This window comes from Macrobrachium rosenbergii, chromosome 41, assembly GCF_040412425.1.
Source record: "Macrobrachium rosenbergii isolate ZJJX-2024 chromosome 41, ASM4041242v1, whole genome shotgun sequence".
Taxonomy (NCBI): Eukaryota; Metazoa; Arthropoda; class Malacostraca; order Decapoda; family Palaemonidae; genus Macrobrachium; species Macrobrachium rosenbergii.
The window spans coordinates 88,355,946-88,383,471 of NC_089781.1; the positions used below are offsets into that span (position 1 = coordinate 88,355,946).

General features: G+C 38.4%; 3 protein-coding genes across 6 annotated transcripts in view; 2 read left to right on the forward strand and 1 right to left on the reverse strand.

The window, feature by feature from the left end:
• LOC136826969 (synaptonemal complex protein 2-like) overlaps nt 1–3,892 on the forward strand; it is a 70,971-nt gene extending 67,079 nt beyond the window's left edge. For both annotated transcript variants that reach the window (XM_067084580.1, XM_067084579.1), the window contains exon 12: nt 2,160–3,892. In XM_067084580.1, the coding sequence (XP_066940681.1) occupies nt 2,160–3,382 (1,223 nt within the window). In that variant the 3' untranslated portion in view covers nt 3,383–3,892. The remainder of the gene's footprint in view (nt 1–2,159) is intronic.
• Nucleotides 3,420–14,583, forward strand: LOC136826968 (uncharacterized). Of its 3 annotated transcripts, none has more exons than XM_067084576.1 (3): nt 3,420–6,155; nt 8,778–8,949; nt 13,719–14,583. In XM_067084576.1, the coding sequence occupies exons 1-2, from the start codon at nt 3,420–3,422 to the stop codon at nt 8,886–8,888; spliced, it is 2,847 nt and encodes a 948-aa protein (XP_066940677.1). In that variant the 3' UTR covers nt 8,889–8,949; nt 13,719–14,583. The 3 variants fall into 3 exon arrangements, with proteins under 3 accessions (XP_066940677.1, XP_066940678.1, XP_066940679.1); XM_067084577.1 differs by having other exon boundaries at nt 8,781–8,949; XM_067084578.1 differs by lacking the exon at nt 8,778–8,949 and having other exon boundaries at nt 13,719–13,935.
• Nucleotides 14,579–27,526, reverse strand: part of Rrp5 (Ribosomal RNA Processing 5) — a 76,966-nt gene continuing 64,018 nt past the window's right edge. The window contains 6 exon segments of the mRNA XM_067085011.1: nt 14,579–14,743; nt 14,746–14,855; nt 15,586–15,751; nt 16,055–16,159; nt 16,162–16,207; nt 26,891–27,121. Of these exon segments, the coding sequence (XP_066941112.1) occupies nt 14,667–14,743; nt 14,746–14,855; nt 15,586–15,751; nt 16,055–16,159; nt 16,162–16,207; nt 26,891–27,121 (735 nt within the window). The 3' untranslated portion in view covers nt 14,579–14,666.

The window sequence follows — 27,526 nt, forward strand, 5'->3', positions numbered from 1 at the left end:
ACCAATACCCAATTATCGGCGCCGATAAGCGGAAATCAGCGATTTTCTGCGCCGAAAATTGCCGATATTCGTCGCTAGACAAGCGCCATAAAACCGGATCGCTGTTAGCCGAGCCCGCCGTCAATCAGGGACTGCCTGTAATATAATTTCAAAGATTAATACAGTAACAGGATAATAATTTAAGGTATGTTTGATGTAGGATGGTACAGTAAGTATGCAATTGGTATTTGAACTTTCAAGATAGGCAGTTATAGTATAAGCGCTTTTAGAGGGGGTGGTAGCAAGTATTTGCGGATTTTAACTATTCGCGGGGGCTGTCTGGAAGGCATCCCCCGTGAATATGGGTGGTTTACTGTATGTAGTAATTTTTATTCATTGTTACTGGTATCCCTTTATGTTTTATTACTTGTATCCCTTGATATTTTGTTTTATGCATATAATTCTCTTATTTTTTTATATCAGTACATGTTTCTCTTGTTTTGATCTTACCGTATATTTCTGTATATAAGATGACCTTTAAATCCTAAAATTCACACCTAAAAATTGGGGGTCGTCTCATACTACCATTCTAAAAATCAGACCTTGAATTCTAGGTGATGTTTATCAGTAAGCTAGCTGCATCCCCGACGTGATAATCGCCGACCTACATGAAAAGATTCACATGATGAAGTAAACTGATAATAAAGATAATAAAACCATTTTTACCTTATATAGGATTGGCATATTCAAGGAATAATTCCATATCAGTGAAATCAACTTTCATCTATGCGAGCCCAGCTGAGAAAATGCAAACATCCATTTATGGTTGTGTAATTACAGTAGTAATAACATTTAGGGTAACATAGTATTCATTTTTCATAAAAAATTCACTATCGTTTTGGTTACACACAACTGTTTGGAACGATTCAGTCATAAGAACGATAATTATCATACATTAGACTAACCTCTTTTCCTCCGTCTCTTTATCCCATTTTCTAGTTATTTGAATAAGTTAAAAAAAAAGGTAAAAGAGAAGGATAAAAGTATCTTTATTAACGTTATACTTGTTGCATAAACACATACAGCCATGCACAACTGAACGAGAAACAGCTGTGAACAACCGAATCAAATAACAAAAGCTGTTTTGCTTGTATTTCAGCCATCGTACAGTAGTAAATAATTACCGTATTTATGTTACAAATGACGTTAAGTAGAATAGGACTGATATATTTTTACATTACAGTACTGTACTGTATACCCTTATTTGCTATGGAGAAATGATCGGCAAGGAAATATACTGCTAAATTTAAGTTGCAAGTTGAAGCTGAAGCTGCGGAAACAATGTTCAAGCTGCTAATGACTATAAATTATCGAGCATTGGCGACATAGATGAAATTCCCCCTAGACTTTGATATGCCATCAAACTTGACTGTAAATAAAATTGGAGAGAAAAGTATTTTAATCGAAACTACTGGGCATGAAAGAACACATTTTATTGTCGTTTTAATGTGTATGGCAGATGGCACGAAACTTTTCCCCGTGATTATCTTTAAACGGAAATTGATGCTTAAACAAAAATTCCCAAATGGTATCATTGCCCACGTTCATGAAAACTTGAGCAATGCAAATAGCACATGACCACTATGTATCTAATACAATAGAATACTGTACATGCAATATTATTGGATACAGTGAAGTAAAGCATAACTTTTGAAAAGATCCATGGAAAAGGTGCGTATTCGTTATGTTTGTGTTTTATAATACAATATATTGTGTGAATATTACATACGCTAATTTTACATCTTGTGTATGATGCAACCCCCCTAAAATTAGCTTCAAAATTAGGTCTTCAAAAGTTGCATAATGCACAAGTATATACAGTAACCAAAAGCTAGCCTATACTACACAGATGGTTTTGTAATTTAGCAGTTGTCTTATATTACAGATATGAGATAAATTCATGAAAATTTTCCATAATTTTTGACCTCGTCTTATCTAAAGGTCATCTTATACATGAAAATGTACGGTTTTTATTTGCAGATGTGGACATTCTGTTTTCAGGAAGCTTGTTAGTCCTTTTTAGTTGTTCCATGAGAAAGCTTTTTCATAATAGTAATTATAATGTTTATCCTGGAAACTATATTTTAATATATTTAGCTGTTTTCATCCTTCGTTTCCAGATTCTTCTGAACTTGTTGAAGAAAGGCCAAATAATTCTAAGGGAAAAGCAGTCAGAGACCAGTATGTTTCTCCTCTTTTACATAGCCAAAAGAAGAATTATTTGTCATCTCATTCAAAGAAAAGAACTCTAGAATCTGTAGTACAACAAGATTTGAAGGTGGTGATTCCTGATTCACAAGATTATGAGGAGATTCCTGGTAATTTTACTGATAGGTTTATTGAAGATGCAGATGTTATTCCTTGTTCTCTAAATTGTCAAGAGCAACAGAAATTATCAAGTTTTGGTTGCAAAACATCAGTAAATATTTTCCCTATAATGAGGAAGATAGAATCAGTGACGCAAGTTGATTTGGAAGTGGATGTTGTTGAAGATGAATCAGAGTTGAAAGTAGGGGAGAAATCTTGCAAGAAAATGCTTCAGAATTATGAGGAAGCATCTTCTCCTAATGCAGATATGGTTAATGTGAATCTGTATGACTCAAATATTGAAGGAAATAGGAAACAGCTTTCCACCAGTAAATTTGAATTTGATAAGAAACAAACTATGAAAAATGGAAAATGTTCACTTGCTAATTCACCATTAAATATGTGTTCTATAAGCAAGTCAGTGGAAGAACCAGTGAACATGTGCCCATATCTAGAATCAAGTGAACCACCTCCACAGAGTTCTACATCTGGCGTTAAGTTATCTGAAATCATCATTGAAAAGAAGTTGAAAAAGAACCAAGAAATTTCAATTCTCAGAAAAGTTCAGGAAGATAAACATTCAGTTTCAGATGAAGAGCCACTTGATAATAGAATTTCAGTTCCTTCTCCAAACCCATATGAAGAACTGCTTGGTAATAAAACTACTATTCCTCCTACTCCAAGCCCAGTTGAAGAAATGCTTGATAATGGATCCACTATTCCTCCTGTAAGACAAGAAGGATGTGAGAATTCTGTCAACACCACATATAATCCTGTAGTTATTGCCAAGTCACAACTGCAGAAGACAGATATTGTTCCAGAAATAAAACATTGCAACTCATTTCCTATCGATACTGAAATGAAGCATCTTTTGTTTAAAAGTTGTACATCTGCAAATTCGGCGCCAGCAACTCCAAATGTTGAAAGGCTTAGTGTTGCCAAGCCATTTTTAACCCAATCAATAAGTGATAGTCTATTGCGAGGTGATGGATCTCGGAATTTAGTAGAGGATATTGCCATTCCATCCAAAGTTTGATAATTCTAAAACCACCAGAAAAGAAAATGTAGTAAGCATGCCGCAGACATGTACTTATGGAAGTCCCGTGAAATGGTCAAAAAAGAATTGCAATGTAAGTAGATCCAGTGAAATAGAGATTCTCAATATTGCAACCAATGTTGAAACAAATGCCTCTGATTTCTTAGAAGTACTGAATTATTCATTTTCTAAGACTGGTGCAAAACATGTTGACGATTCCTCAGCTTTATCTTGTGAAAATAAAAAAAGTCCAAGACCTTCCGTGCTCTCTACGTTGAAGATTTTAGCAGAATATCCAATAAAGTCTCCTGTATCTTATTCCTCTATAAGAAAAGAAAAGAAAGAAATACGAGGGAAAGAGCCAGCACAGGTTTTAGTCACTCAAGTTTCAACTCCTCGTGCAAAGAAGCAAAAAATTTCACATCCTTTGTCAGAACATTCAAGTGAAAATACACCACCCAGAACTTTTGAAAATAAGGACAAGATTAAAAATACCCCAAAAAAGAAAAAGCTCTTTGACACTTCATCTTTTGAAATCTTGCAAGACAGCCCTCCAAGGGAAGAGATTATTCATACAGATAATACAACAGATGAGAGACATAGACTAGCTCAGGAGGCAAGAAAATCATCAGTTTCCAAATTGCAAGAAGAAAGAGTAGAGCTTAATGAAATTCATGTAAATGGCAGCAAGAGATCTGGCAAGAAAGCACAAAAGAAGATCATTTTCAAGCATAGGGATACTGGTGATGATAAAAGAAACTTGCAGACTCAAAAACTCAGTTGTAAAAGGAAATCCATGGGGGAGAATGAAGCATGTATAGTGTCAGGAGATCCATTTGGAAAATCTAAATCTAGCAAGAAATGGAAGAAAGATAAATCAAATATATCAGAACTATCTGGGGGATTTTTGGAGTATGCTGAAATTAAGGATATATCACCTCGTGAGCATAGCGTATATTCTGACTACAGTAGTTCTGGTGTTGACACAGAGCATAGTTGGCTGCATCATAAAAAATCAAAGATATCTAATGTATCCAAAACTTATCCAAACAAAGGGAAAACATTAAATAAATCAGAGGCAAAAAGGTTTAGCAGTAATGAAGAATGGGAGCCATTTAAGGAAAGGAAAAGGAAGAGAGCCCAAAATGACAATCACACTTCAGTAGTAAAGTCCAAACAGGAATCTGAAGGGAAGGGACCCACTAGAGAGTCTAAAAGGCGATCATGCAAAAAAGGTATTTCCTACTATGAAAAGTCACCATTGGATAGTGATGTAGAGTCACAAAACAAATCAAATACCTCCATGTATTATTACATACCTCATAACAGTCCTACTAAATCAAGAGATATGGAGCAAGAAAATCCAGTTTCCCCAGAAATATTACGACACAGTGAAAGCTCTATTGATTCTGGTAACTCTAACTACTTAAACTTCCATCTTTCCCAAAATGTGACAGACAATAAACAGGTTATCCCTATTCCTGCAAAAGATGAGAGAATGGGTAATGAAATATCAAAGTGTTTTGAATCTTTTTCAGATATTTCTTCTGAAGGTGCATCATTCATAGCCTTAGATAACTCTGGTCACAAAACTCTAAATCGAAAATCTACCGTTAGATCTAAAAATGAGTTGGAGTTTGGTGTAACAGAGGCAGTCATTCATGCCTCTGAGGAAGGTACATGTTCAGGAGTTATAGTACCTGTTTCAGAGACATTTGGAGAGGAGGTTATCAGTATCTCAGAGATGAGTGGGATAGTACCTAACCAAACAAAAAATAACTTTGACTATGGTGGTCCTCTACAGAGTACTTTAATTCAAGATGAGGATGGACATGTACCTGGCACTGGAAGATTTAGCTATGTTGGAGATGCTGAAAACAATTCCCTTTGTCAAGAAAGCAATGTTGAATTGTCTCATCATGTAGAAGTAACTGGTGGAGATTCAAGACTTCCTGAAACTGTTTCTTCCTTTGAAAACAATGTATATCTTCCATTTGAGAATCTGGAAGCATCAAATGACATTTCTAAATTAAATGAATGTTCATCTGGAAAAGAGAATGTATCTGGAATGAAAGAAGCATTTTTAAGTAACCAAAATAACCAAAAGACAATTGAAACCTTAGGTGAAGTTAATTCAGTAGTTTGTTTAGCACTTGCAGAGGATGAAGAAGTAGTAGTTGCTGAACTATGTCATGATAACCAAGGCATAGGTGAAAGTACCCATTCTTTAGAAACTAATGGCAAGTTACCAGGAGATAAAGGAAAAGAAGTAGCCACTTCTGTAAAACATGTTTCAGGCCATGAAGTGTTATTTAGTGAAAAAAACATACAGCCAGTTGACAGAGAAATTGCTGGTACTGACCTCAAGTCTCCCACCAAGAGCTTGTCATACAATGCCACAGGGCAGGGTGGCACGTCATCCAGTGTAGTATGTACGGAAGAGTATTTGCATGGAAATCAGTTTGTTGAATCTTATGGTGAAAATTGCACAGCTTCTGCTGGAAAAGAATCACTGGTTAAACACTCCTTTTGTCAAAATGCTAGTCAGAGTTGTATTGAGAAATGCATTTCTACTGTGTCTGTTTCCCAGGTCGCTAATTGTATCTCTCCAGACACAACCAATATGAACGAAGCACCACCAAACACACCTGTTAGCCAGTCTTCAGACACTCCTCTTGGAGAAGTTTTGCAGCTCATGGATAAGTTGAGCAATAATGGTTTTCAAGACTTTGTTCAAGCTAAGGGCATTTCACCAACTTCACATGTATGTGATGTGAGTATAATTTTATTATTATTATTAATATTCATTTTAGAGAATATATTGCTTAACACTAAGTTAAGATAACCACACATCGACATGTGTTTAAGCTTTTTCACTCTTAAAGGGAAATTGTAGTACTAAAAAAAACAAAGGTAAGTTATTATTGTAAATCAGCTTTTTAAAGTATTTGTTTTGTAATATAAAACATTCTTTCAAACAAACTTATCAGTTAATAGCTCAAATTGTTTGTGATGTACTTGGACATACTAAAACTGAAATCGTTAACTACTGGATGGGTTGTAGAATGATGACAAATGCATCTGTGCCTCTTAGGACTGTCGGTTAAAGAGCCTCTCTGGTTTATTATTGAAAGGTTTGTATGTGACAGTATGTGTCTGTGCCTCTGAGGACTGTCAGTCAAATATTATTGAAAGGTTTGTATGAAAAATATATATAGTTCATAGCAAACTCATCAGTTATAAGTAGCCAAATTTGCTATTGAATTGAGAGGCTGAGCAGAGAAGGATCACGTATAGAAATTTACTGATGGATATGAAGGTTAATTGAGGACACATCAGTAACACAAGTCACAGGTAAATTGGAGTCAACTACCATTTAAACAAGACAGAAGCATATAGCTAGTGAACTGTCATGAGACTGAGAGTACACAATGAAATGAATACAAGAATAAAGGGGGTGGAACATCTTCAACCACTGTTCAGGTTTGACCCACCACATTTAATGACCAAAAACAGCAAAGTCATGAAATTAGGAGAGAGCAAACATAGACTGGCATCTGCATGTGCTCATATTCAAGATAGCAGATATTTTGACATCATCAAAAATCCATAGAAATTGATATGGCTGTGATATCTTTGCAGGTTCCTCTGCTACCTCTGTGTACACATTAGGAATGTTCTGCATCACCAGTATGAACTGCATTTCTGGAAATATCCTTCTGTTAGTTTGTGGAAAGGAGATTAGAGTTTTTGCTTCTGAAGCCTTTGGTCCTTCTTGGGAATTGCACAAGGTCTTTCACAGAACAGTAGAAAACCCTCTGCATCATTGGATGCCGGGTGTGGTGTAAGTGTATCATGAGGACCACTGGTCTCAGTTTTTGTAATGAAGTCACATTTATCTATAAAACTATACAAAGTAAATAGATTTTTATATGCATATAAAATCTGTCTCTCTCTTTCTTATTTCAGTGAGAGAGAGAGAGACACTTTTATTAGCCTGGGGAAAGAAACAGAGTTTTAAACATTGCCCTAGTAATAAACTGGTTTTCTCACCTCGTTATAGTGCCTACAGCTACGCTGCTCAGAAACTAGTTTCAGTCTTTTGTCGCTTACTGCGCCAAAAGACTGAAACAACATAACTTTGGAACATCTGCTGTAACCCTTCTAGGAGGTTGAGCGAAGTTGCATAAAGGTTGCCTCAGACAGTGGAAGAAGAGGTTGGTGTCAGGCCACACCACTGACCCAGGTAGCGTTAGGACTTTGTTGATGAATAAAAATGAATTTTCTTTGTTTACGGAAATCACCATTGAAAATTATCAAGTTTTTAACAAGCTGACAGTTGTAATGCAACCTTAATGAACGTGTGTTAGTTACAGTAACTTAACATTGGCAAAAGGATGTTTATCGATTCAGTTGTCTGTTGGTATTTACTGTTGTGTATGACAGTGTCTTGCATGCAGTAGTAATTGGTTGTTAATTATAAGAAATAATAATGAATCCCTACACAAGCCACAAGTTTAGTAAGCTTGGTTGAATGCATCGTGATTGTATTTAATTTACAGAACTTTTGCTTCTAGGCCTATTAATTAGCTAAAAGCTAATTTACTTGTAATATGCATTATTGAAATTTACCATAACTGAGACAGACACAAGTTGCCTAGTATAGTATAATCTATGGAAAAGAACCTTGCACCTTAAGCATTGCCTCAAGTAATCTACGGCAGATGCATCTCTCACTATCAACAATATTGTGTGATGAAATCATGTTTTGGGACAAAATTTTAGGGGTCTCCAGATACACGAGATAGGATGACACACAAGTAATATATACGGTATACAAATTATGGATTTTTTTATGCTGTATGTTTTCAAGTTTTACGGACTGTTTGTTGGAAATAAAATGTGCTTGTGTATTTACAGAGCAATCTTGAGTTCTGAAATCTAAAAACCAAAACACAGCTGGCCCCAAGGTTTTCAGATAAAGGATTGTGAACCAGTGTTTACTTTTACTGTAATTACTTTTATTTGAAGTGCTATGTATTTAGAAAAAATTATGCATTAATGGAGTGATTTCATATTTTTATGATTGTTATTGCATTGTCATTATTATTACTGTATGAACATTTATTGTATGGGACATTTACAGTGGTGTTTGTCAGTTGTCTGAGCTCATTTTCTTTCTTTCAAAATAAAGTCTGCCTGTTAGACTATGTCCATTTTGTTGGCTTGTTATAACTTTACTGTATAATATAACACATAATGGAAATGCTAGTTGTAACTTTGCAAAGTATAATATAAGAAACTTGTTATATCATAGTAATATAAAGTTTTGCATCTTCCCAATCAGTACATCAAGTTTGTTGCTATAAGTAACCTATTATATTTCTCATTTTAGCAGACACCTACTCTTCCTGCTCCACGACAGTTATTCTCCACTAGAAATGGTTTAAAGAATGCTGAAAAAATACAAACAAGCAGCCAAGAGCCTCATGTCTACAACTTATAGAGCTCTTATCTCAATCATCTGATAAACATGATGTTGTTAAATTTAAGGAGGATTTGAAATGGTAATTAGCCATTTGTGTTTTCCTTCACTTTCAAGTGTAAATGCATCCCATGCTTAGAACAAAAATATATTCGGTGCCTTCTGTTTTCCATTTGCGGAACGATGATGTTTCTTTTGCTATTCTCAGTCTTGATATCTATAGGTATTTAGCAATTTATTTGAAGGCTCCTGTTAGCTAGACTTGTACTTGCCTTTACCCCTCACTCTGCATCAGTTTCTCACCTTTTACTTCTTTCACTGTGTTGATAAAAAAAAAACCTATGTTTTCAAACTTAAAGAAAGGAATTTGGGGAGTATTTTTGAGCATTAACATTGAATTTTTAACTAGTCTAATTGATTGGGAAGGGTGGTCATTGGTTAGTATGGCGTGACAACTAGAATTTAATCATTGGTGTTCCTTGGGGTAGTATTCTTGGTCCACTACGATGTATTTTACATATGTATGATGGGTGGTTTTAGAGCTTGTCATCAAGGTTGTTGCGTAAGTTAATGATACTATTATTATTTGCATGAATCCCATTTCCTTGGAGCAAATTAAGGGAGTGAAGTAAAACTTAAAATTGAAAAATTTGTAGGTTTAGAGCATTGTATTCTCCCACCCAGATCTTTTCATTGACGGTTTTTATGATTATATGCAACTCCTTTAGGATTCTGTGGGTCGTTCTTGGGAAGTACATCTGGTCTGTCTCTATTCATAATTGCACCAAAGTTTAGTATATTTAGAACTTTAGAGTTTTTTTGGGATCTTTTTGTTTACAGGAAATATTTATACAGTATTCTTTTATTCTGCCATGTTATGAATATTGTTCCCTTTTGATCTTATTGGCTGCCTCACATCCTGATTGTTGGAGAAACTCTTATTATATTTAATGTCTTATGACAGATGTTTGTATCAGTCTCTGTCACCTTCCCCCTTAGATCATTGCTACAATATGGGATTGGGTCGAGTGGCTGCTCATCGGATTTGCACAGGTCAAACAAGAGTGACCAGATCTGACATAAAAATTTTTCTTTTGTGTAACATAATCAGTTATAATTAATAAGTTGATAAATATTTCATCCTATGAACCAAATAGTAACAAATTAAAACAAATCCAGCCCAGTGTTAAGAGTATGAAATTCATCATATCAAAAGGAATGACAAAAGTAATTTTTACCTGTCTTAGAATTGGACATTCATTTGACCAAGAGATAGTTTACGAATAGCCCAATGATCAAATGTACAGAATGCAAAGTAAGCTAATTTTTTTGTGTGTGAAAAGAGGCATAATCAACAATAAATATTAAGCTTTGGAAACAAATCAGTTATAGAAACTTTGTCCAAATCTCCATCATTGTCAGGTAATCCAATTATAAGTTTTTTAAAAAGTTGTAAATTAATAAAATTTAAACTTATTAACAAAGAAATTCTTTAGTGAGAGTTAATTAATTGAGTGATCTGTTTAAACTGCTTAATAATAATATTCTGCCACTGTTCAGTTATCTTGAAAGTGCTGTGCATGTATTATAAAGTTTGTCATTTTCTCTTTTTTTTTTTTTTTTTTTTGCATATTGGAAGCTTTCCTAATTAACCTTGGAGCTGATAGTATTCAGCTTTTCCAACTGGGGTTGCATGTTAGCTAATATAATAATAATAATAATAATAATAATAATAATAATAATAATAATATTCACCATTATATTATGGTACCTAGTTTGTGATCTCATTCAACGCCCCACTGCATTTGTATTCTTTAACTTCTTAATTGCTGTCTGTAAATCCTCAGTCAGCAGTCACTTCCACTGGCAAATGACATGCCTCTTCCCCATTTACATAATTTAAATCTGCCTTTCTTCAGTTCTCCACATTCAACAACTTTTTGAGATATGTAAAAACACCATTGATGTGGCAATGCACATTTTTTGTTGCTAGTAGAATTGGTAACCCTTTAGAAGTTAGCCACTCATGAACACATTCTTCACTTGCTGCAAATTTTTTATTGTACTTCAGGATTTTAAACATTTATCCTTTACATATTTTCTGATGGCTGTATATTTGTGTAGTCCCTACAGTACATAAATTTTTTCAATACTTGAACTTTCATTATAAGTTTTTTCTGGTCTTCATTTTTTAAATTTGGCAAATTTTAATAAAAGTAGTTTAATAATTTTTCTGCCTTAAATAATGCAAATCTGTTCAGGTTTGTATCTAATTTGTCATTTTTCTAAATTTCTATACGAGTGTTGATGGCTGGTAAGTACATTAGTTCTCTGTATTTAAAAGCAGGCAGTATAGTCGAGGGGTACTGGTATGTACACATGCACATCTTGCATCCAGTATTGTTCCTTATTTTACTACAGTATATCCTCTCAGATTCACCATCTACTTATGTAAAGGCTGACGTGTAGATTGTAGATGGGACCAAAGTCTAGATCCATATGGTAATATTAAAAAAATTTTCAGTCTTATCCATAATGTATTTTTCATGTGCTTAGGTTATCTTAACCCTTAAACGCCGACTGGACGTATCATACGTCGACTAAAATTGTCTTGGGTGCCAAGTGGACGTACCATACGTCGACTACAAAAAATTTCAACCTTCGGTCAACTTTGACGCGACCAAAATGGTCGAAAAACGCAATTGTAAGCTAAAACTCTTATATTCTAGTAATATTCAATCATTTACCTTCATTTTGCAACAAATTGGAAGTCTCTAGCACAATATTTCGATTTATGGTGAGTTTTTGAAAAACTTTTTCCTTACGCCAGCAAGAGTAACTCTGCCGAAAATTTCAGAAATTCTTTCTGTCACGTAATTTTTGCACTTTTATATTAGCCGTTACATAAAGTTTTATATATGAAAATGTGCGCAATTTCATGTAAAATACATAAAATACAACCCATGGTTGTAGCTTTTATCAGTTTGGAAATATTTTCATATAAACCACGATAACTGCCAAAATTTCAACCTTCGATCAATTTTGACTCGACTGAAAATGGTAAAAACGCAATTGTAAGCTAAAACTCTTACATTCTAGTAATATTCAATCATTTACCTTCATTTTGCAACAAATTGGAAGTCTCTAGCACAATATTTCGATTTATGGTGAATTTTTGGAAAAACTTTTTCCTTTACGTCCCGCCAGAAATTCTTTTTTCACGCGTTGTCGTAATGTTTGCACTGTTTTATATTAGTCGTTACATAAAGTTTTATATATGGAAATGTGTGCAATTTCATGTAGAATACAACAGAAAATAACTCATGGATGTAGCTTTTATCAGTTTTGAAATATTTTCATATAAATCATGATAACTGCCAAAATTTCAACCTTCGGTCAACTTTAACTCGACCGAAATGGTAAAAAAATGCAATTATAAGCTAAAACTCTTACATTCTAGTAATATTCAATCATGTACCTTCATTTTGCAACAAACGGGAAGTCTCTAGCACAATATTTCAATTTATGGTGAATTTCTGAAAAAAAAAAAAACTTTTTTCCTTACGTCTGCGCGTGGTAACTCGGCCGAACATCTCGGAAATTCTTTCGTCACGTTGTAATGTTTGCATCGTTTTACATTAGTCGTTACATAAACTTTTATATATGAAAATGTGTGCAATTTCATGTAGAATACAACAGAAAATAGCTCATGGTTGTAGCTTTTATCAGTTTTGAAATATTTCCACATAAATCACGATAACTGCCAAAATTTCAACCTTCGGTCAACTTTAACTCGACCGAAATGGTCGAAAAACGCAATTGTAAGCTAAAACTCTTACATTCTAGTAATATTCAATCATTTACCTTCATTTTGCAATAAATTGGAAGTCTAGCACAATATTTCGATTTATGGTGAATTTTTGAAAAAAACATTTTCCTTACATCCGCACGGTAACTCTGCCGAACATCTCAGAAATTCTTTCGTCACGTTGTAATGTTTGCACCGTTTTATATTAGTCGTTACATAAACTTTTATATATGAAAATGTGCGCAATTTCATGTACAATACAACAGAAAATAACTCATGGTTGTAGCTTTTATCAGTTTTGAAATATTTTCATATAAATCACGATAAATAGAAAAAATTTGACTTTCGGTCAACTTTAACTTGACCGAAATGGTCGAAAACTGCAATTGTAAGCTAAAACACTTACAGTCTAGTAATATTCAATCAATTAGCTTCATTTTTCAACAAACGGGAAGTCTCTAGTACAATATTTCGATTTATGGTGAATTTTGAAAAAAATTTTTTTACGTCCGCGTTAATTCATGCATCATTTTGTGATAATATTTTCTCTGTGTTGCTTTGATCATTTTACAATTTGTTATATACCAAAATCATCACAATTTAGTGTACAATACAAAGAAAAAATAACCCGTTAGCTTTAACTGCTTTTGCTCACAGCGTGATTTGTATAAAATTATATATGAAAATTTTTGTTTACGCTGTCATATATTTCAATATTTATATATATTTTTTTTTCATTTCTGATGGTTGCATAGTAAACTTCAGGCAATGACAAAAAAGGAGCCAAAATGAACTCTTAATCTTAAAAACTAAGCGTGCTAGATTTTTTGAAAAAAAAAAAAAATTTTCCCACTGGCGCTTAACCCCTAACAACGGCATACGGGAGACGTTTTGTAGATAGAGGCTCACAGCGTTAGAGGGTTAAATTACTTTTTTTTCCATTCTCTATTTATTTTATATAGTAATCTGTATTTTAGATGTACTAGTTTTTAACTTTGTACTTAATATGTGACAATATTAATTACTATATTTTATAATTCTAGGTTTTCAGAATCCCTGAGAAAAGTTGTGTCATCTCTCAACACAACAGTGTCATCACTTCACACATTATCTGCAAGTGTAGATGACGTTATATCTAACTTTGGCACTGGGGGGAGCTAGTGCCGCACTTTGTTCAAATATTTCGGTTTCAAATTACTTTTCATTCATTGTTCAAATATTTCGGTTCCAAATTACTTTTCGTTCACCCCTTTTACAAAGTAATGTGGAAGTATATGAAAGGACCATCAGCACCTTCAGGGTTGTATATTTACTTTTATAAGTATTTTTTTTAGAGTTTAAGGGAACAACTTTTCTTTTCCTTTTTTGCTTTGTAATGATGACATTTATAAATGACATCCTGGAATAGTGTAAGCATTGCATAATTTGTTCAGAATGTGGGGTGCTTGTGAGGCAAACGGAATTTTTTATTTTTTCAGAAACTTGTTTTGTCTTTCAAGACAGTTTTTCATATGGAGCAGTACATAATTTAAAGTGCAGTATTGTTTTTCACATGAAGCAGCACATAATAAAAGTATAATATGTTCATTCTAGTTACTGACTGTTGGTTTCATTTTTATTTTGTAATTACTAAGGAGGATTTCATGTGATTCTACTTTGTATCACATTGGTAAGAGTCTTGTAATCTGTAAATTCCTATCACTTGAATGACTTTGTAATATTCTGTGGTAAAGATATGTAGTGAAGTATTATGTTTAGTTATATTAGACTGACTGCAGAATGATAATACTAACATTTACATAAATATGTTTTGAAGTTCCATTGACTTTCTAGTTATTATTTTATAAATTTTATGGATTTTTGTGACAGACTAAAAGAGGTTTCTTAAAATTAAAACCCTAAATTATTTACTTTCCTTTTATTCATACAACCATTATACCTACATTTTGTGCTTCAATTAAAACCATGCCTGAAGCGCAAAATAAATAAGATTATTCTTGAAGTGATGCAGCAACATACTCTTGAACTCTTGTTTTAACAGATTCCACACTCTGAGCAGTACCATGAATTTTTCAAATTCCAGAAACTTCTTGAAAACTGTACGCATCTGTCGTAACTTTAATTTTAAACTGGTCATGCGTTCCAAAAACTTGCCTGAAAAGAAGAATAACTGTGGATATCTAGAGAAACTGCGATGGAACACCATCTGGTTAAAAATACAAAAAATTGTCAAACTGCACATGAGAGCAATTCATAAACTGGATAATTAATTAAATATTGATGATTTTATATAAAATTTATTAGAAGGATTAGACCATATCGGCTGACTGGAGTCACGAGGCAGGAACTAGATGAACTCAAGAGATTAACAAAGTGCATGAGAATAAATTGTAAACTTTTATATATATATGTTTGAAATTACTCCAAAAATATTGCTATTTTAGTTCTTTATTTCATCAATACAGTATATCTTTTATAACAAGTTAATTTTTTTACTGACTGTTAGAAGTAATGGGCTGTGGATAGAACATTTTTGTAATATAAATTATCTAATATTTTTTGAATGCTGGGCCAAACCTCCAGTCAGCACTCCCAACACTCACCACTACCAGAATGCTTCGAGTTCAATTCTGTCATTTATGCACAAAATTTTGTTGATATTTTTATACTACTCATGTCTTCCTCTTTCCACTAGTTTTTAAATTGGTACTATGTATTTATGTGTTAAATAAAAAGGATTATTGTAATTGTTTGGCTCTGGCAGTAAAAGATAAAATGTTATCCTGGCCTGAGACTCACCTGGTTTTTGACCTGCAATATTATCAAAACCTGCCATGGTCAATTAGTAGAGTAACCAAAGGTTTGTTGTACACTGTATTCAATATACAAAAACTTGGAAGAAATTCTTACCGTGCACCTTCTATATCTCCTCTTTTAGCTAGCAAATCAACATATACAATCCACATATCCATGCGCTTTGGATAATTGCTCAGTAAGCTCTCAAACATTGTTCGTGCTCTCTCAATCTCTCCAAACTGGAACTCAAGTTGAGCAAACCGATTGATCAAGTTCACATCTGTAACAACAATAATCATCAAATGTACAAAATTATACTGAGCATGATTACAAAATGGTAAAATACCTATCCCAAAGGAACTAATCTTAAGTAGAAATCTGTGCTTTGGTTGCTTAAGGTCCATTTTTTATTACATAAAAATTGCTTTCCAGATTACAAAAGGCAAATATTCCCAGGATATGAAAAACACCACTAGAATGACAAAATTTGCAACACAGGAACATCAACAATGCTTAAAATGGGCAACTGCTTAATGTCTCACTATTCACAGCTAGTTTAAAATAATTTGAATATGATACTTACGATGACTTTTATCAAGGGAAAGTAATGCACGGTCCATGTACTTTCGCCCTTCTTCTAACATGTTGTTCTTGAAGAAAAATATACCTGCCTTTATCCAAACATCGAAAGTTTGGCTAAATTTTTGGTCACTTTGTAATAGGTATCTTCTGCTTCCTGCAAATTTCAAACCAGAATTACTAATGATAGTTTAAAAGGTGAAGTGTTCAGCAGAAATAGTTAAGAGCATAACATTCATTCCAATCTCATAAACCTTACCGCCTGACACTTCCTGCAAGCACGATATTACTAGTTCATCTGTTTAAGTATAGAGGGATGAATAAATTTGTTTGTATTTAGAATTTCCCAACGTTTTGAGAGAGAGAGAGAGAGAGAGAGAGAGAGAGAGAGAGAGAGAGAGAGAGAGAGAGAGAGAGAGAGAGAGAGAGAGAAATTGTCGTTGTGAGAGTGTAATTGTCGATTGTGAGTGGTCGTTGTTGTTGACGGGCGCTGTCTGTGTGTCGGTCGGGAGTTTTTCGGTTTTGGGGAGTCTTGGGCAGTTGAGGTCAAACCTGAAAGTGGACGGGGGAGTTCGTCTGTTTTTTTTGTATTAGCATTAATGGTTCATGTGTGTCTTCTTTTTTTGTTTGTTCGTTGTTGGTGGAGGGTCGGTTTAAGTTTTGTTTTGTGGTTGTGTGCTGTGATTGGCGCATCGTGGACCTTTGGTCCGTCTCCAGCAACCGAGGATCAGGGGGTGAGTGTTGTGTATTGGTTTGTTTGTAGGTTGAAATTCCGCCACATAATATTTGGCGCCTGAACGTGGGGCAGCTGGTGTTGCAGCTGCAATTGAGATTAGTGGCTAGTAGTGTGACTGGAGGGAATGGAAGAGGAACTGGTGAGGTTGAGAGAGGAGTTGTGGCTCGCAAGAGAGGAGAATGGAAGGCTGAGGGGTGAGAATGAGGAGTTGAGGAGTCAGTTGGAGGAGATGGGGAATGCTAAGGAGTGCAAAAGAAGAAATGAAAGGGGGGTGATGAAAGAGTCAGAAGAGAGAATGGAAGACAGGATGGTAGAGAGGATGGATAAAAAGTTGGAGGGAATGATGAAAAGTGTGGAAGAAATGGTGAAAGGTATGTTCAAGGGGGTTTTTGGAGAAGGGGCTGTTGAGGCAGGTCCTCTGAACGTGTGAAGGGGCAAGAGAGAAAGAAAAGGAGGAAGAAGTGAATGGAAGCGTGAGTGATGAAAGTGATGTGGAAATAGGAAGTAAGAAACGAGAGAATGAGAGGCAGGGTAAGGAAAAGGGGGAATGAAAAGCAAGGGAAGGAACAGAGGGAAAGTAAGGATAAGTCAGGGGAAGAAAAGGGAAAAGGAAAGGAAACTGGTAAGAAGGGCAAGGCAAGGAAGTGGGAAAGGCAGGAAAGAAGGGAGAGGGTGAAGATACTAGTGATAGTGAGGTGGATGGAGGTGAATGGATAAAAGTGGATAAAAAGAGGAAGAAGAAGAGTGTAATGAGTAAGATGAATGTAAGTGCGGAAGTGGACTTTGTATTCGGAAGAGGGTATGAAAGGACAGAGTGAAAGTGAGAAAGAAGTGAGAAAGGCTATGTATGTGAGGGAGGTACCCGTGTTTTTTTTTTTTTTTTTTTTTTTTTTTACGTTAGTTTAACCAGACCACTGATGTGAAAGGTATGATGAGTATGGAAGGAGGGATGCATGATTTCTTTCAGGAGTATGAAAGGTTTTGTCAGGATAAGTATGGGAAGAGTAAGAGAGTGTGGGCAATGAGGGTTTGGAGAATATTTGACTGGGTTTTGCTTGATATGTATATGGTTATTAGGAGTGTGGGAGATGTTGAGTATGACAAGGTGAAAGCTAGACTAGTTGAGCAAGCGAGGCGTATGAAAGCGAAAGTGTTAAGTATAAGAGGAAGAATGAATTTGATGAGGCAAGAATGAAAGCTGGGGAAACCTTTGTCACTGTATGCTTGTAGGCTGGAGATGTTGGCAAGGAAGAAGTTTGGGGATGATGGGATAGATGAATGTAAGGAGTTAGTACGGAAGTTGTTAGGACAGTGCCAGATGGAGTTAGAGAATTTGTGAACTTGAAGCTGAAGGAGAAGAAAAGATGGACGAATGAAAGGTTGACTTGGGGAGAAATTTTTGAAATTGTAGAAGATTATGAGCTTGACAGGGTTATAAAAGAGAGCAGAAGTGTGAGTGTAAGGGCTGGGGTAGATGAGAGAGTGCCAGAGTTTGGAAGCTTTAGGATGCAGTGTTGAGGGGCCCAATGAAATGGCCGATAGTGTAATAGATAGGAGTGTAAGAGCAAGTAATGTGGAGGTGCCAGTGAGGATGAATGGTGGGTTTGTAAGGGAACAACGGGTTGGACGGGTTAGGGATAGTAGTGTACAAAGGGGAAGGTCGGGTGAGTGGAAGTCGAGCGAAGTGTTTTAGATGTGGAAAGGAAGGACATACAAAGAATGAGTGTAGGTGGGCTTTAGGAGCGTGTTTGGTGTGGGCAGTCGGGACATTTGGTAAGAGAGTGTACAAAAGATAGGGGTTAAATGCTACAGGTGCGGACAAGTGGTCATATTGCTAATGGTTGTAGGGGTACCCGAGTGAATATAATATGTGGCAACTGTGGTAAGAATGGGCATTATGCAGAATGTGTTCAGAACCGAGAGCTTAAGTGTGTCGAATGTGGAATGGAAGGGCATGTATCAAGTGTATGTAGACGAAAGAGGGTGACTGTGACAGAATTGGAAACAGAGTGTGAAGGGGGTTCAAATGGGTGGATCCTCCAGGATGCAAGCGGTGCGTGTGATGCATGTACGTGAGGGGTTGTTGCATGAGGATCAGCAATTTGTTTTGATAGAGTATGGTAGGAAACGTAAGGAAGGGAAGAACGTAAGTGAAAGGAGGATCGTAAAGTTGTGTGATAGGGTGTGAGTGCCAAAGTGAAAATGAGTGATAAAGTTTTTGTAATACAGATGAATGGGATGGTATGAATAGAACGTATAGCATATGCGGGTTTGATATAACTGAGTTGACTGAACGTGTAGGGGGTGAGTGAACGTTGGAGGTGAGCGAAAGTGTAAGAGTAAGAGAGCGTAGCAGTGATAGACGAGTGATTGAAAGCATGAATGAATCGCTGCAAGAATTGGAAAGGTCAATGAGCGAATGGATGGGTTAGTTGAAGAATTGGGGGAGGTATTTGGGAACGAGTTAGAGGGTATAGATGAGATTGTGGATGAAATTGAGTGGTAATAGTGAAGAAGATAGCGTGAATCTGAGAGAGAATGGAGGAGAAGATGAATTTGAATGTTGCAGAAGAGAGAATGATTGCGTGCTCGCGAACGCGATCTAGAGGACCTGCTAGTGAGTATCTGTGGGTGTTGGCGAAGGCGATTTGAATGCAGTGTGAAAGGTGTTGGTTGGGAAATGCTAAAAAGGGGGGGAGAATTATAGAGGGATGAATAAATTTGTTTGTATTTAGCATTTCCCAAACGTTTTGTGTGAGAGAGAGAGAGAGAGAGAGAGCGAGTGTAATTGTCGTTGTGGAGTGGTTGGTTGTTGGAGTTCGTTTACGGCGCTGTCTGTCTGTCTGTCGGGAGTTTTTCGGTTTTGGGGAAGTCTTGGGCAGTTGAGGTCAAACCTTGAAAGTGGACGGGGAGTTCGTCTGTTTTTTTTGTATTAACATTAATGCTTCGTGTGTCTCTTCTTTTTTTGTTTGTTCGTTGTTAGTGGAGGGTCGGTTTAAGTTTTTGTTTTGTGGTTGTGTGCTGTGATTGGCGACCGTGGACCTTTGGTCCGTCTCCAGCAACCGAGGATCAGGGTGAGCGTTGTGTGTTGGTTTGTTTGTGGGTTGAAATTCCGCCACATAAGGACCCCTTATGACCATTCCTATCTGTGAGGAATGCAATACTGACAATAAATATCAAGTTTTGGAAACAAATCTGAAAAATATTTCATCAGAAATGTTCAACAGAAATAGTTATGAGCATAACATTCATCCCAATCCCATAAACCTCTGCTTGACACTTCCTGAGAGCACAATACTACTGGTTCATCTGTGGGGGAATGTAACACTGACAAGTAGTTTCTACAGGAATAAAAACCCTCGGTCTGTACGTGTGGAAATACCTTCAGTGCAGCTGGAAACCGGCCATTCAATGCTAACAAGCTTGTTAATTGCCGGCAGTAGGGTGGGAAGTCCCACCTTTCTGTCCGGCAATACATTCACTTACCTTCTGGCTGCCTTACAAACAACATGCATCTCATTCTCCTCTGCCCACCGGCTGGTTTTTCTTTACTCACCTTCATTGCGATCCTCTTTTTTTTCTTTTTTGATCGCCTTTGTGTGATATTTGTGATTACTGTGATCTCTTATTGTGTTTGATATGCAAACCCAAGAGTCATCACAGCCTAAGGAGGGGAAGCCTCGTGCCATGAGGCATTGCCCAAGCACAGGGAATATTCCCTGCAGTTGCTTCCTCTCCCCCCTTGAGATTGATCCACACTCATTGTGAACACAGGGCCATCACCATGAGTGCAACCAAAGAAGCCCTTGTGTTGAGTGTCATGGTTGGCCTTTGGAGCAATGGGTGCAGTTCACTCGGAAGAAATACAAAAGGTAGGATTTCCACGTGTCGTCGGAGGGTCACACGTCCCCAGTGATGCCGAAGGTTGCCAATCTGTCTAGCTCCTTCCTCCCTTCAGTGAAACTGCCTCTCATTGGTACTCTCCTCAGGGGGAGATTACTCTCATGCGATCTCCTAGTGCTCTGTCAATAATGAGTCCGTGTGTGTGTGTGTGTGTGTGTGTGTGTGTGTGTGTGTGTGTGTGTGTGTGTGTGGGGGGGAATCCCTTCAGAACAAAGGGGAGACAGCCCCAACTAACCTGACTCTTTCAGGTTTGGGGAGATCCAGAGGACGCCAGTGGAACTTGGGGAGCTATGGCCCTCTGTAGGTCTCTCCAGGAGCCTCCAGTACAGGGGTTGATCTCTCACCTCAGTGCCTCCGTGACAACTATTACTGCTGCTTCTGTAACCATGACTGGCCACAGTTACAATGTCATCTGGGACCACAATATCATGCATAGTACTACCATGACCCCGTCAACCTCCATATTCCCTCCAACACCCTCCTTCTTGGGGGATGTCCTCCCTCAAGCCTAAGTGGAGAAGTATCAACACGACAGCAAGGAGAGTTGAAGAAGAGACCTCGCTGATCGTCTTCATTGTGGTCTTCTTCGTTGTGTGCCAGCACCTCCTCCCCTTCTTTCAAAGGTCCTGTTATGCGGACAGACTGGAAGAAGAAGGTCGCTTCTCCCTACAGTAAGAACGCCCTTAAGCCTTCGCACAGTCAGCCTTCTTCTGTGGAAAAGCACTGGGATCTCTCGATTGCTCTCCCATGTCTATGGCCACAAGAACCATGGCGCAGGGCTCTCTGGATCCCCATGATGAGGGAGAGACAGGTGCATGGGTCTCCATGGACACCCATGTCACCAATACCAGTCCCCGAAAGTCACCTCCCAGGACTGGTAAAAAAAACCTTCCACTGCTGCAAGGGGCTCCACGGATCCCCATGTAATGGCAGCAACCGTTGCATGGAGCTCCATGGACCCTGTGATAGGGGTACTACACGTACGCTGATCTCCACGGACACCCGCATCACTGAAGGTGCACAGATTTCTACGGAAGTCTTCTTCATGTAGTGGTAACGGTTCTCCTACTGCTACATGGGGTCCCACAGACTTACATGACACCGGTGAGTGCTCACAGTCGTGGTGCGGCCCAGCAAGAGAGAGTGAGCCCACAGCATGCATGCGCTGCCTCACCCCCCCTGCATATTTCTGCACAGGAACAGAGCCGCGGTCCCAAAAAGGTGAAGCTGACTCCTGGGTCTGCTCACCTGGGAAGGCTACGAGGAGGTCCCGCGCCTAGTCTTCTTTGCTTGTAGAGGCCATGGTCTTGAAGAAGACTGTAGCATGTCTTTGAAATAGCCTCTGTTCACATTCGTGTGAACGGGACAGCCCTGTGCATGCTCGCGTGAGTGGGTCTGCTCTCCCCGGGACAGGCCCCTATGAATGTTCATGTGAACAGGTCTGCTATCCCCAGGGCAGCCCTTATGCACATTGCGTGAATGGGTCCACTCTCCCAGACCCATGCAGTCGCTCGTTACTGTGGTTTGATGACCGCCATGGCCTTCCTCTCCTGTCAGGGCTTTGGCCTCTGGCAGGTCCATAAAGAGTGCTAGGCCCTCTCACCTGTCCCCTCAACCTCCTGGGGTTATACTGGGAGCTGCAAGTTGACAGGACTATGGTTTGTGGTTGGAATGCATCTTCCCAACTAAGCCCTACCACGAGAGCTTATGTCCCTGGTTCGGTCGTAGGATTGGAACAGTTGTATGCTCGAGTGGTGGACAGGTGATATGGGGATTCTGATGAGGGTCTCTCTCCTGCCGAGAGAGTAGCCTGGGAGGACCGTCACCTGAAGGGCTCGAGGGTCCTTTTCCCCAGGAAATGGACGCCCCCAAACTACAAGGGACCTATGTTGAGATCATGAAACTGATTTGTCAGTATAACTATCTCTTGTAAGAGACCACGGCCACTCCCATGGATCGTCCTTCTGCCCTCGAAGCTTTCTGGGGACCACATAAGAAACCCAAAGCTTTGTTGGGCCTACCATGATCTGACCTTGCTAAAGGGGTTCTAGACCATCTGAGTTCTCTTGTCTCTGAGCAGAACTCACTTTGTTGTAGCCATTCGTCCAAGATACTTCCTCCTCCTCTCCCTTGTCAAAAGCATTTCTATGAGACTCGGAGTTACCACTGCTGACCAAACAGGTTGACCCAGACCTGGTTCATCTAGGCCTGGGTCTGTTGCTGGACTAGCTCCATGTGAAGGAGTCAGCGGCACTGGAATCTACTGCCATGGAAGCATTCCAGGCAGTCTCTGGTTGGATCCATGGACACTGTAACGTGTCCAAGATTGCTTCCTCATCTACTATGGGTAGGAGAGACCCTGAGGAGGAAGCTACATTCAAGAGGCTGGTGCTATCTGGAGGTATAGCTATTTCCTAACCTACCCCACCAGACAGCAAACCTGTGGGTAAATTTGGTTTTGAAGAAGAGGGCAGCAGTCCTGACTCGGATTTCAAAGTTCGTCGATCCTGAGTTGGCTTTGGCCGAGAGGAATGGACTGTTGCTGGGTTCCACTTCTCTCTTCCCTAGAGAGCAAGTGGATGCCACGGTGGGCAGACGGACAGGTAATAAAAATGACCGTCCTGTTCACTAGGCAGTGGCAAAGACCTCTGGGTCTTCGCATGCCACTGCAGCTCAACCTTCGGGTCAGGCTGGCACTTCCTCTATGGGTCCTAAGAAGTTCAGATTTTGATAGGGGACTCCATGGCGCTGATGAGCAACAATACCATGGTAGTGGCATACATCAACAAGCAGGGGGGACTGGTATCCCTTCAGCTTCACGAGTTGACGATGCGGGTGCATAAGTGGGCAGCAGCGCACCCAGTGGAGTTGTCAGCCAGATACATTACACGCAAACGGACAAACTCAGTTGCCAGGGTCAGGTGATAGGAACAGAGTGGTCCTTACAACCAGACATTGCAGAAAGGTTGTTCGACCTTTGGGGATGACCAATGATAGACCTGTTTGCAACCCAATGGGCAGCAGCAGAAGATACCTTTCAGCATCCTTGGGACAATCTTGAAGTACATGCTTTTCCTCCACTCTGTCTGATTCATCTGGTGATCAACAGGATAATGATCATCCCAAATCTCAGGATGGCCCTGGTGGCTCCCAAGTGGCCACATGCCTGATGGTACCCAGACCTGCTGGCTCCGCTATCCAAGGCACCGAGATAGATTCTTCCCTGGCACAACCTCCCTTGCCAGCTGCACATTGAGAGATTCCATCAGTCCATAGGGTCCTTATCTCTTCATAGCTGGAGACTATCCAGCATCACTTGCGAGCTAGAGGTTTTTCTCGTTGAGTAGTGACAGAGATGTCTGGATACCTTCACAAGTCCTCTGCGGCTGTGTACCAGGGGAAATGGGCCGTCTTCTGTGGTTGGTGTTGTAGATGGGTTATCTCTCAGGTTGGAGCTACAATTCAGCAGGTAGAGGACTCTTGTCTTCCTTCGAGAGAAACTTCTCTCCGTCTTAGCTGTTAAGGGCTACAGGGCCACTCTGGGCCTAGTCCTGCGCTTGAAAGGCATCAATCTCTCCTCATCGTGGGAGATCTCTATGCTGATGAGAAGCTACAAAACGTCTTGCCCTCCCAGGGAACTCAGGCCCGCCGAGTGGGATGTGACTCTTGTTCTTTGGAGCCTGACTCATGCACCATACGAGCCCTTACAAGTCGTCAGAAGGGGATCTGACCTTCAAGACTGTCTTCTTGCTTGCCCTGGCATCGGTGAAGAGAGTAGGCAAACTACATGGCCTTTCTTTTGACATTAAGCACTCAAGGGGATTGGGATCTGTCATGCTCAAATTTGTCCCAGAATTCGTAGCAAAGACTTGGAATCAATTGGTCCCTAACGCTAGGTTTGAGTCCTTCTCGATCCCCTCCCTAGAGGACTTTGTTGGTAATGAACCAGACGAGATGCTACTGTGTCCAGTTAGAGTGCTGCAGTACTACCTTAAGAGGACTCGACAGCTCAGGCCTGGGTGTCGACTCTTCGTTTATACTGGCTTGACCCACAAAGAGGTGTCCAAGAACACCATTTCTTTCTGGCTTCATGAGATGATCAAACAGGTATACTCTACATCTGACGAAGTGGACGACAGTATGTTCCAAGCCAGAGCTCACAAAGTCGAGGGCATTGGTCCATCCCTTGCATTCAGGAAGAACCTGTCGGTTCATCAAGTACTGAAAGCAGGAGTGTGGTTGTGACAGGCCACCACATTCACCTCCTTCTACCTATGGGACATTGCCCATAGGTCCTTGGCCACTTTTTTTCCTTGGGCCTTGTGGTGGCTGCTCAACAAGCTGTGTAGCTCATCCAGTTCCCCTAGCAGGACAGGTAGAATCTTGCCTTCTATGTACGGTTACTTAACGAGAGTGTGAGTGTGTGACTGGCCTCTTCCCTATCTCTTTTATACCCCTCCTCTTCTTGCAGGCAGAGGATCGGTTGGTGAACCGTCACGCGCTGGAACGGGCTTAGATGCAGGTGAGTTACATTTCCAAGCATCCTTTCTATTATCTAATGTACTGTAGATTGACAGAGCAAGTTCTACCTCTCTCTAGCAAGGGGAGAGAGGGGCTGACAATAAAAGCAAACCTGTTGGTTATGTTTAGCTTTACTGTCTCCTACATTAAGGTTCATCCAGACCTTTTTCGAATTAATGATGCTTCTCAAACTCATTAATTCAAAAGTCCCAGAAGTCTGGCAGTTGAACACTCATATGTTCAAGAAGTCAGAGGCATGGGACTCCTTCCTTTGCTCTACACGACCAGGAAAAGAGGCCCAGGTGAGGCGAACCACCAGTTGGTTCAGAAGGTTACTCAGAATCCTCCCACCAAAAAGTAAGTCTTTCACATGTAAAGACTGAGGGTTTGTATTCGTGTAGGAACAAATGACAAATTTTAAAGTAATTTGTATTCTTCCTAACATACAAACCTGAGGTCTTTACATCTACTGCCCACCTCAAGCCATCCCTCATTCTCATACCTGGGCCCGACTCCCCACCCTACCACCGGTACTTAACCACCTAACAGCCTTGTCAGAACTGAATGGTCGGCTTCCAGCTGCACTGAAGGTATTTCCACATGTGAAGCCCTCAGGTTTGTAAGCTAGGAAAAATACAAATTACTTTAAAATTTGTTATTTTTGAGAACAAGGAATTGAAAATACTTTGTCAGGTTCTCCATCATTTTCACTTAATTATAATAATTTTAACAAGCTAATTCAATAAAAAAATTAAAATTTTATCATTAATAAAGACAAATCTTATGGGCCAATCCTTTAAGAGCTAAATATAAGAATTTTCATAATAAAATTATCTGGATACTTACCTACTGTTTTATATATATACCTTATATCTCCTTGCCTATCACCACAGAGATATAAGCTATTTTTAACAGTATGTAAGGTTCATCCCAAATAACATTAAATCTGGTGTGGTTCCACTGCTTAATTAGTGCACTGCATATTTACTCAATCCTTCAACCAATGATATTTGATGGCATAAGCTCAAGTAGCTTACAATGGGTTTTGGACATTGTAAGGATTTCATATATTTTGTGTGCATATGCATACCAAATAGATAACAATTTTGTTATATTTCTTTCACAAGCCTGAACCCCACACACACACACAAAAATTCGGGTGGAATGTTTATCAGATTTTTAATGAGGCTATACTAAAATGCAGTACAAATCAGAAACTACTTGCTCAGTATAAAATCAGCATGTAGCTGCATTCATTACAGTTTATTAGCCTACACGCCAGTTCTGGGGTGTACTCTACCAGAGTCTTGAGTCTTTGTTACCTAACAGATTTCACTACTTATTGGAAGACCAGACCCATGAACTGTCCATTAAATTGGGGTACAAGTGTACAGAATTTATAAAGCCTACTTTCATGGAATTTCAAAAAATTTATTTAGTGTATCTCGCATGCCTTCACTTGGAAACTTAATAAATTAAATACATTCCACAAAGAGAAGCAACTATTAGATATTACAATAAAAAATAATAGTTTGTCAGTCAAATCCTGTAACTTACATTTACTCATGTCACCACAATTACCACCTATAAATAAACCACAGCCCTATTCTGTTCTAGATTACACCCAAACTTACAATGACGCGCATTACAATAATTATTCCATACAGTACTCTCACCTACCTTGATTTTATTGTTTTCTGCATAAACCATTGCCATAGCTATGTAGATTTTAAGTGGGTCATTAGTGGCCAAGGCTTCACCAAAGACTTTACTGAGGGATTCTTCAGTCCCATATAAAACTTCTAATCTGAGAATTACAGTCCAAATATTAATGCGTTCCTCAAATTCCTGGACATCAACTACTTGTAATGCTCGCTGGGCAATAGACCTGGCATGATCTACTTCTGCATTCTGTAAATAAAATTAATATGCCGATTTGATAGGAGTTTTTCCACTTATGGTACCAGAACAGTAATGTCTTAAAAATTAAAAAAATTATAACCTCAAGAACAATTTTTTATCTGAAAAGCCAAGGCACTGCCACAACAATGTGACTACAATCTGTTCTCCAAGCAAGTTGACATTTCCTAAATTTTTATCAAACATATAACATTACATCGTGGGTAACAAGTAAAAGTAAAGTTTTCTAAAAATAAATGATGCCTACAAAAATTTAACTTTTATACTTTATTATTTTTGCATCAATAAAATGCCTTAATATAATTTATTTTTATTAAAAGTTTATTAGATTAATTTTTCATGAAAATAAAACAGCAGCTACAGCTAGCTTCAAGTACAGTAGGCTAGTTCCTAGTT

Bases quoted from the DNA above. Each gene is read 5' to 3' on its own strand.
- LOC136826968 (XM_067084576.1), top strand. From the start codon at position 3,420: ATGCCGCAGACATGTACTTATGGAAGTCCCGTGAAATGGTCAAAAAAG. The intron at 6,156-8,777 runs GTGAGTATAATT...TTCTCATTTTAG, and splicing joins CAACTTCACATGTATGTGAT to CAGACACCTACTCTTCCTGC.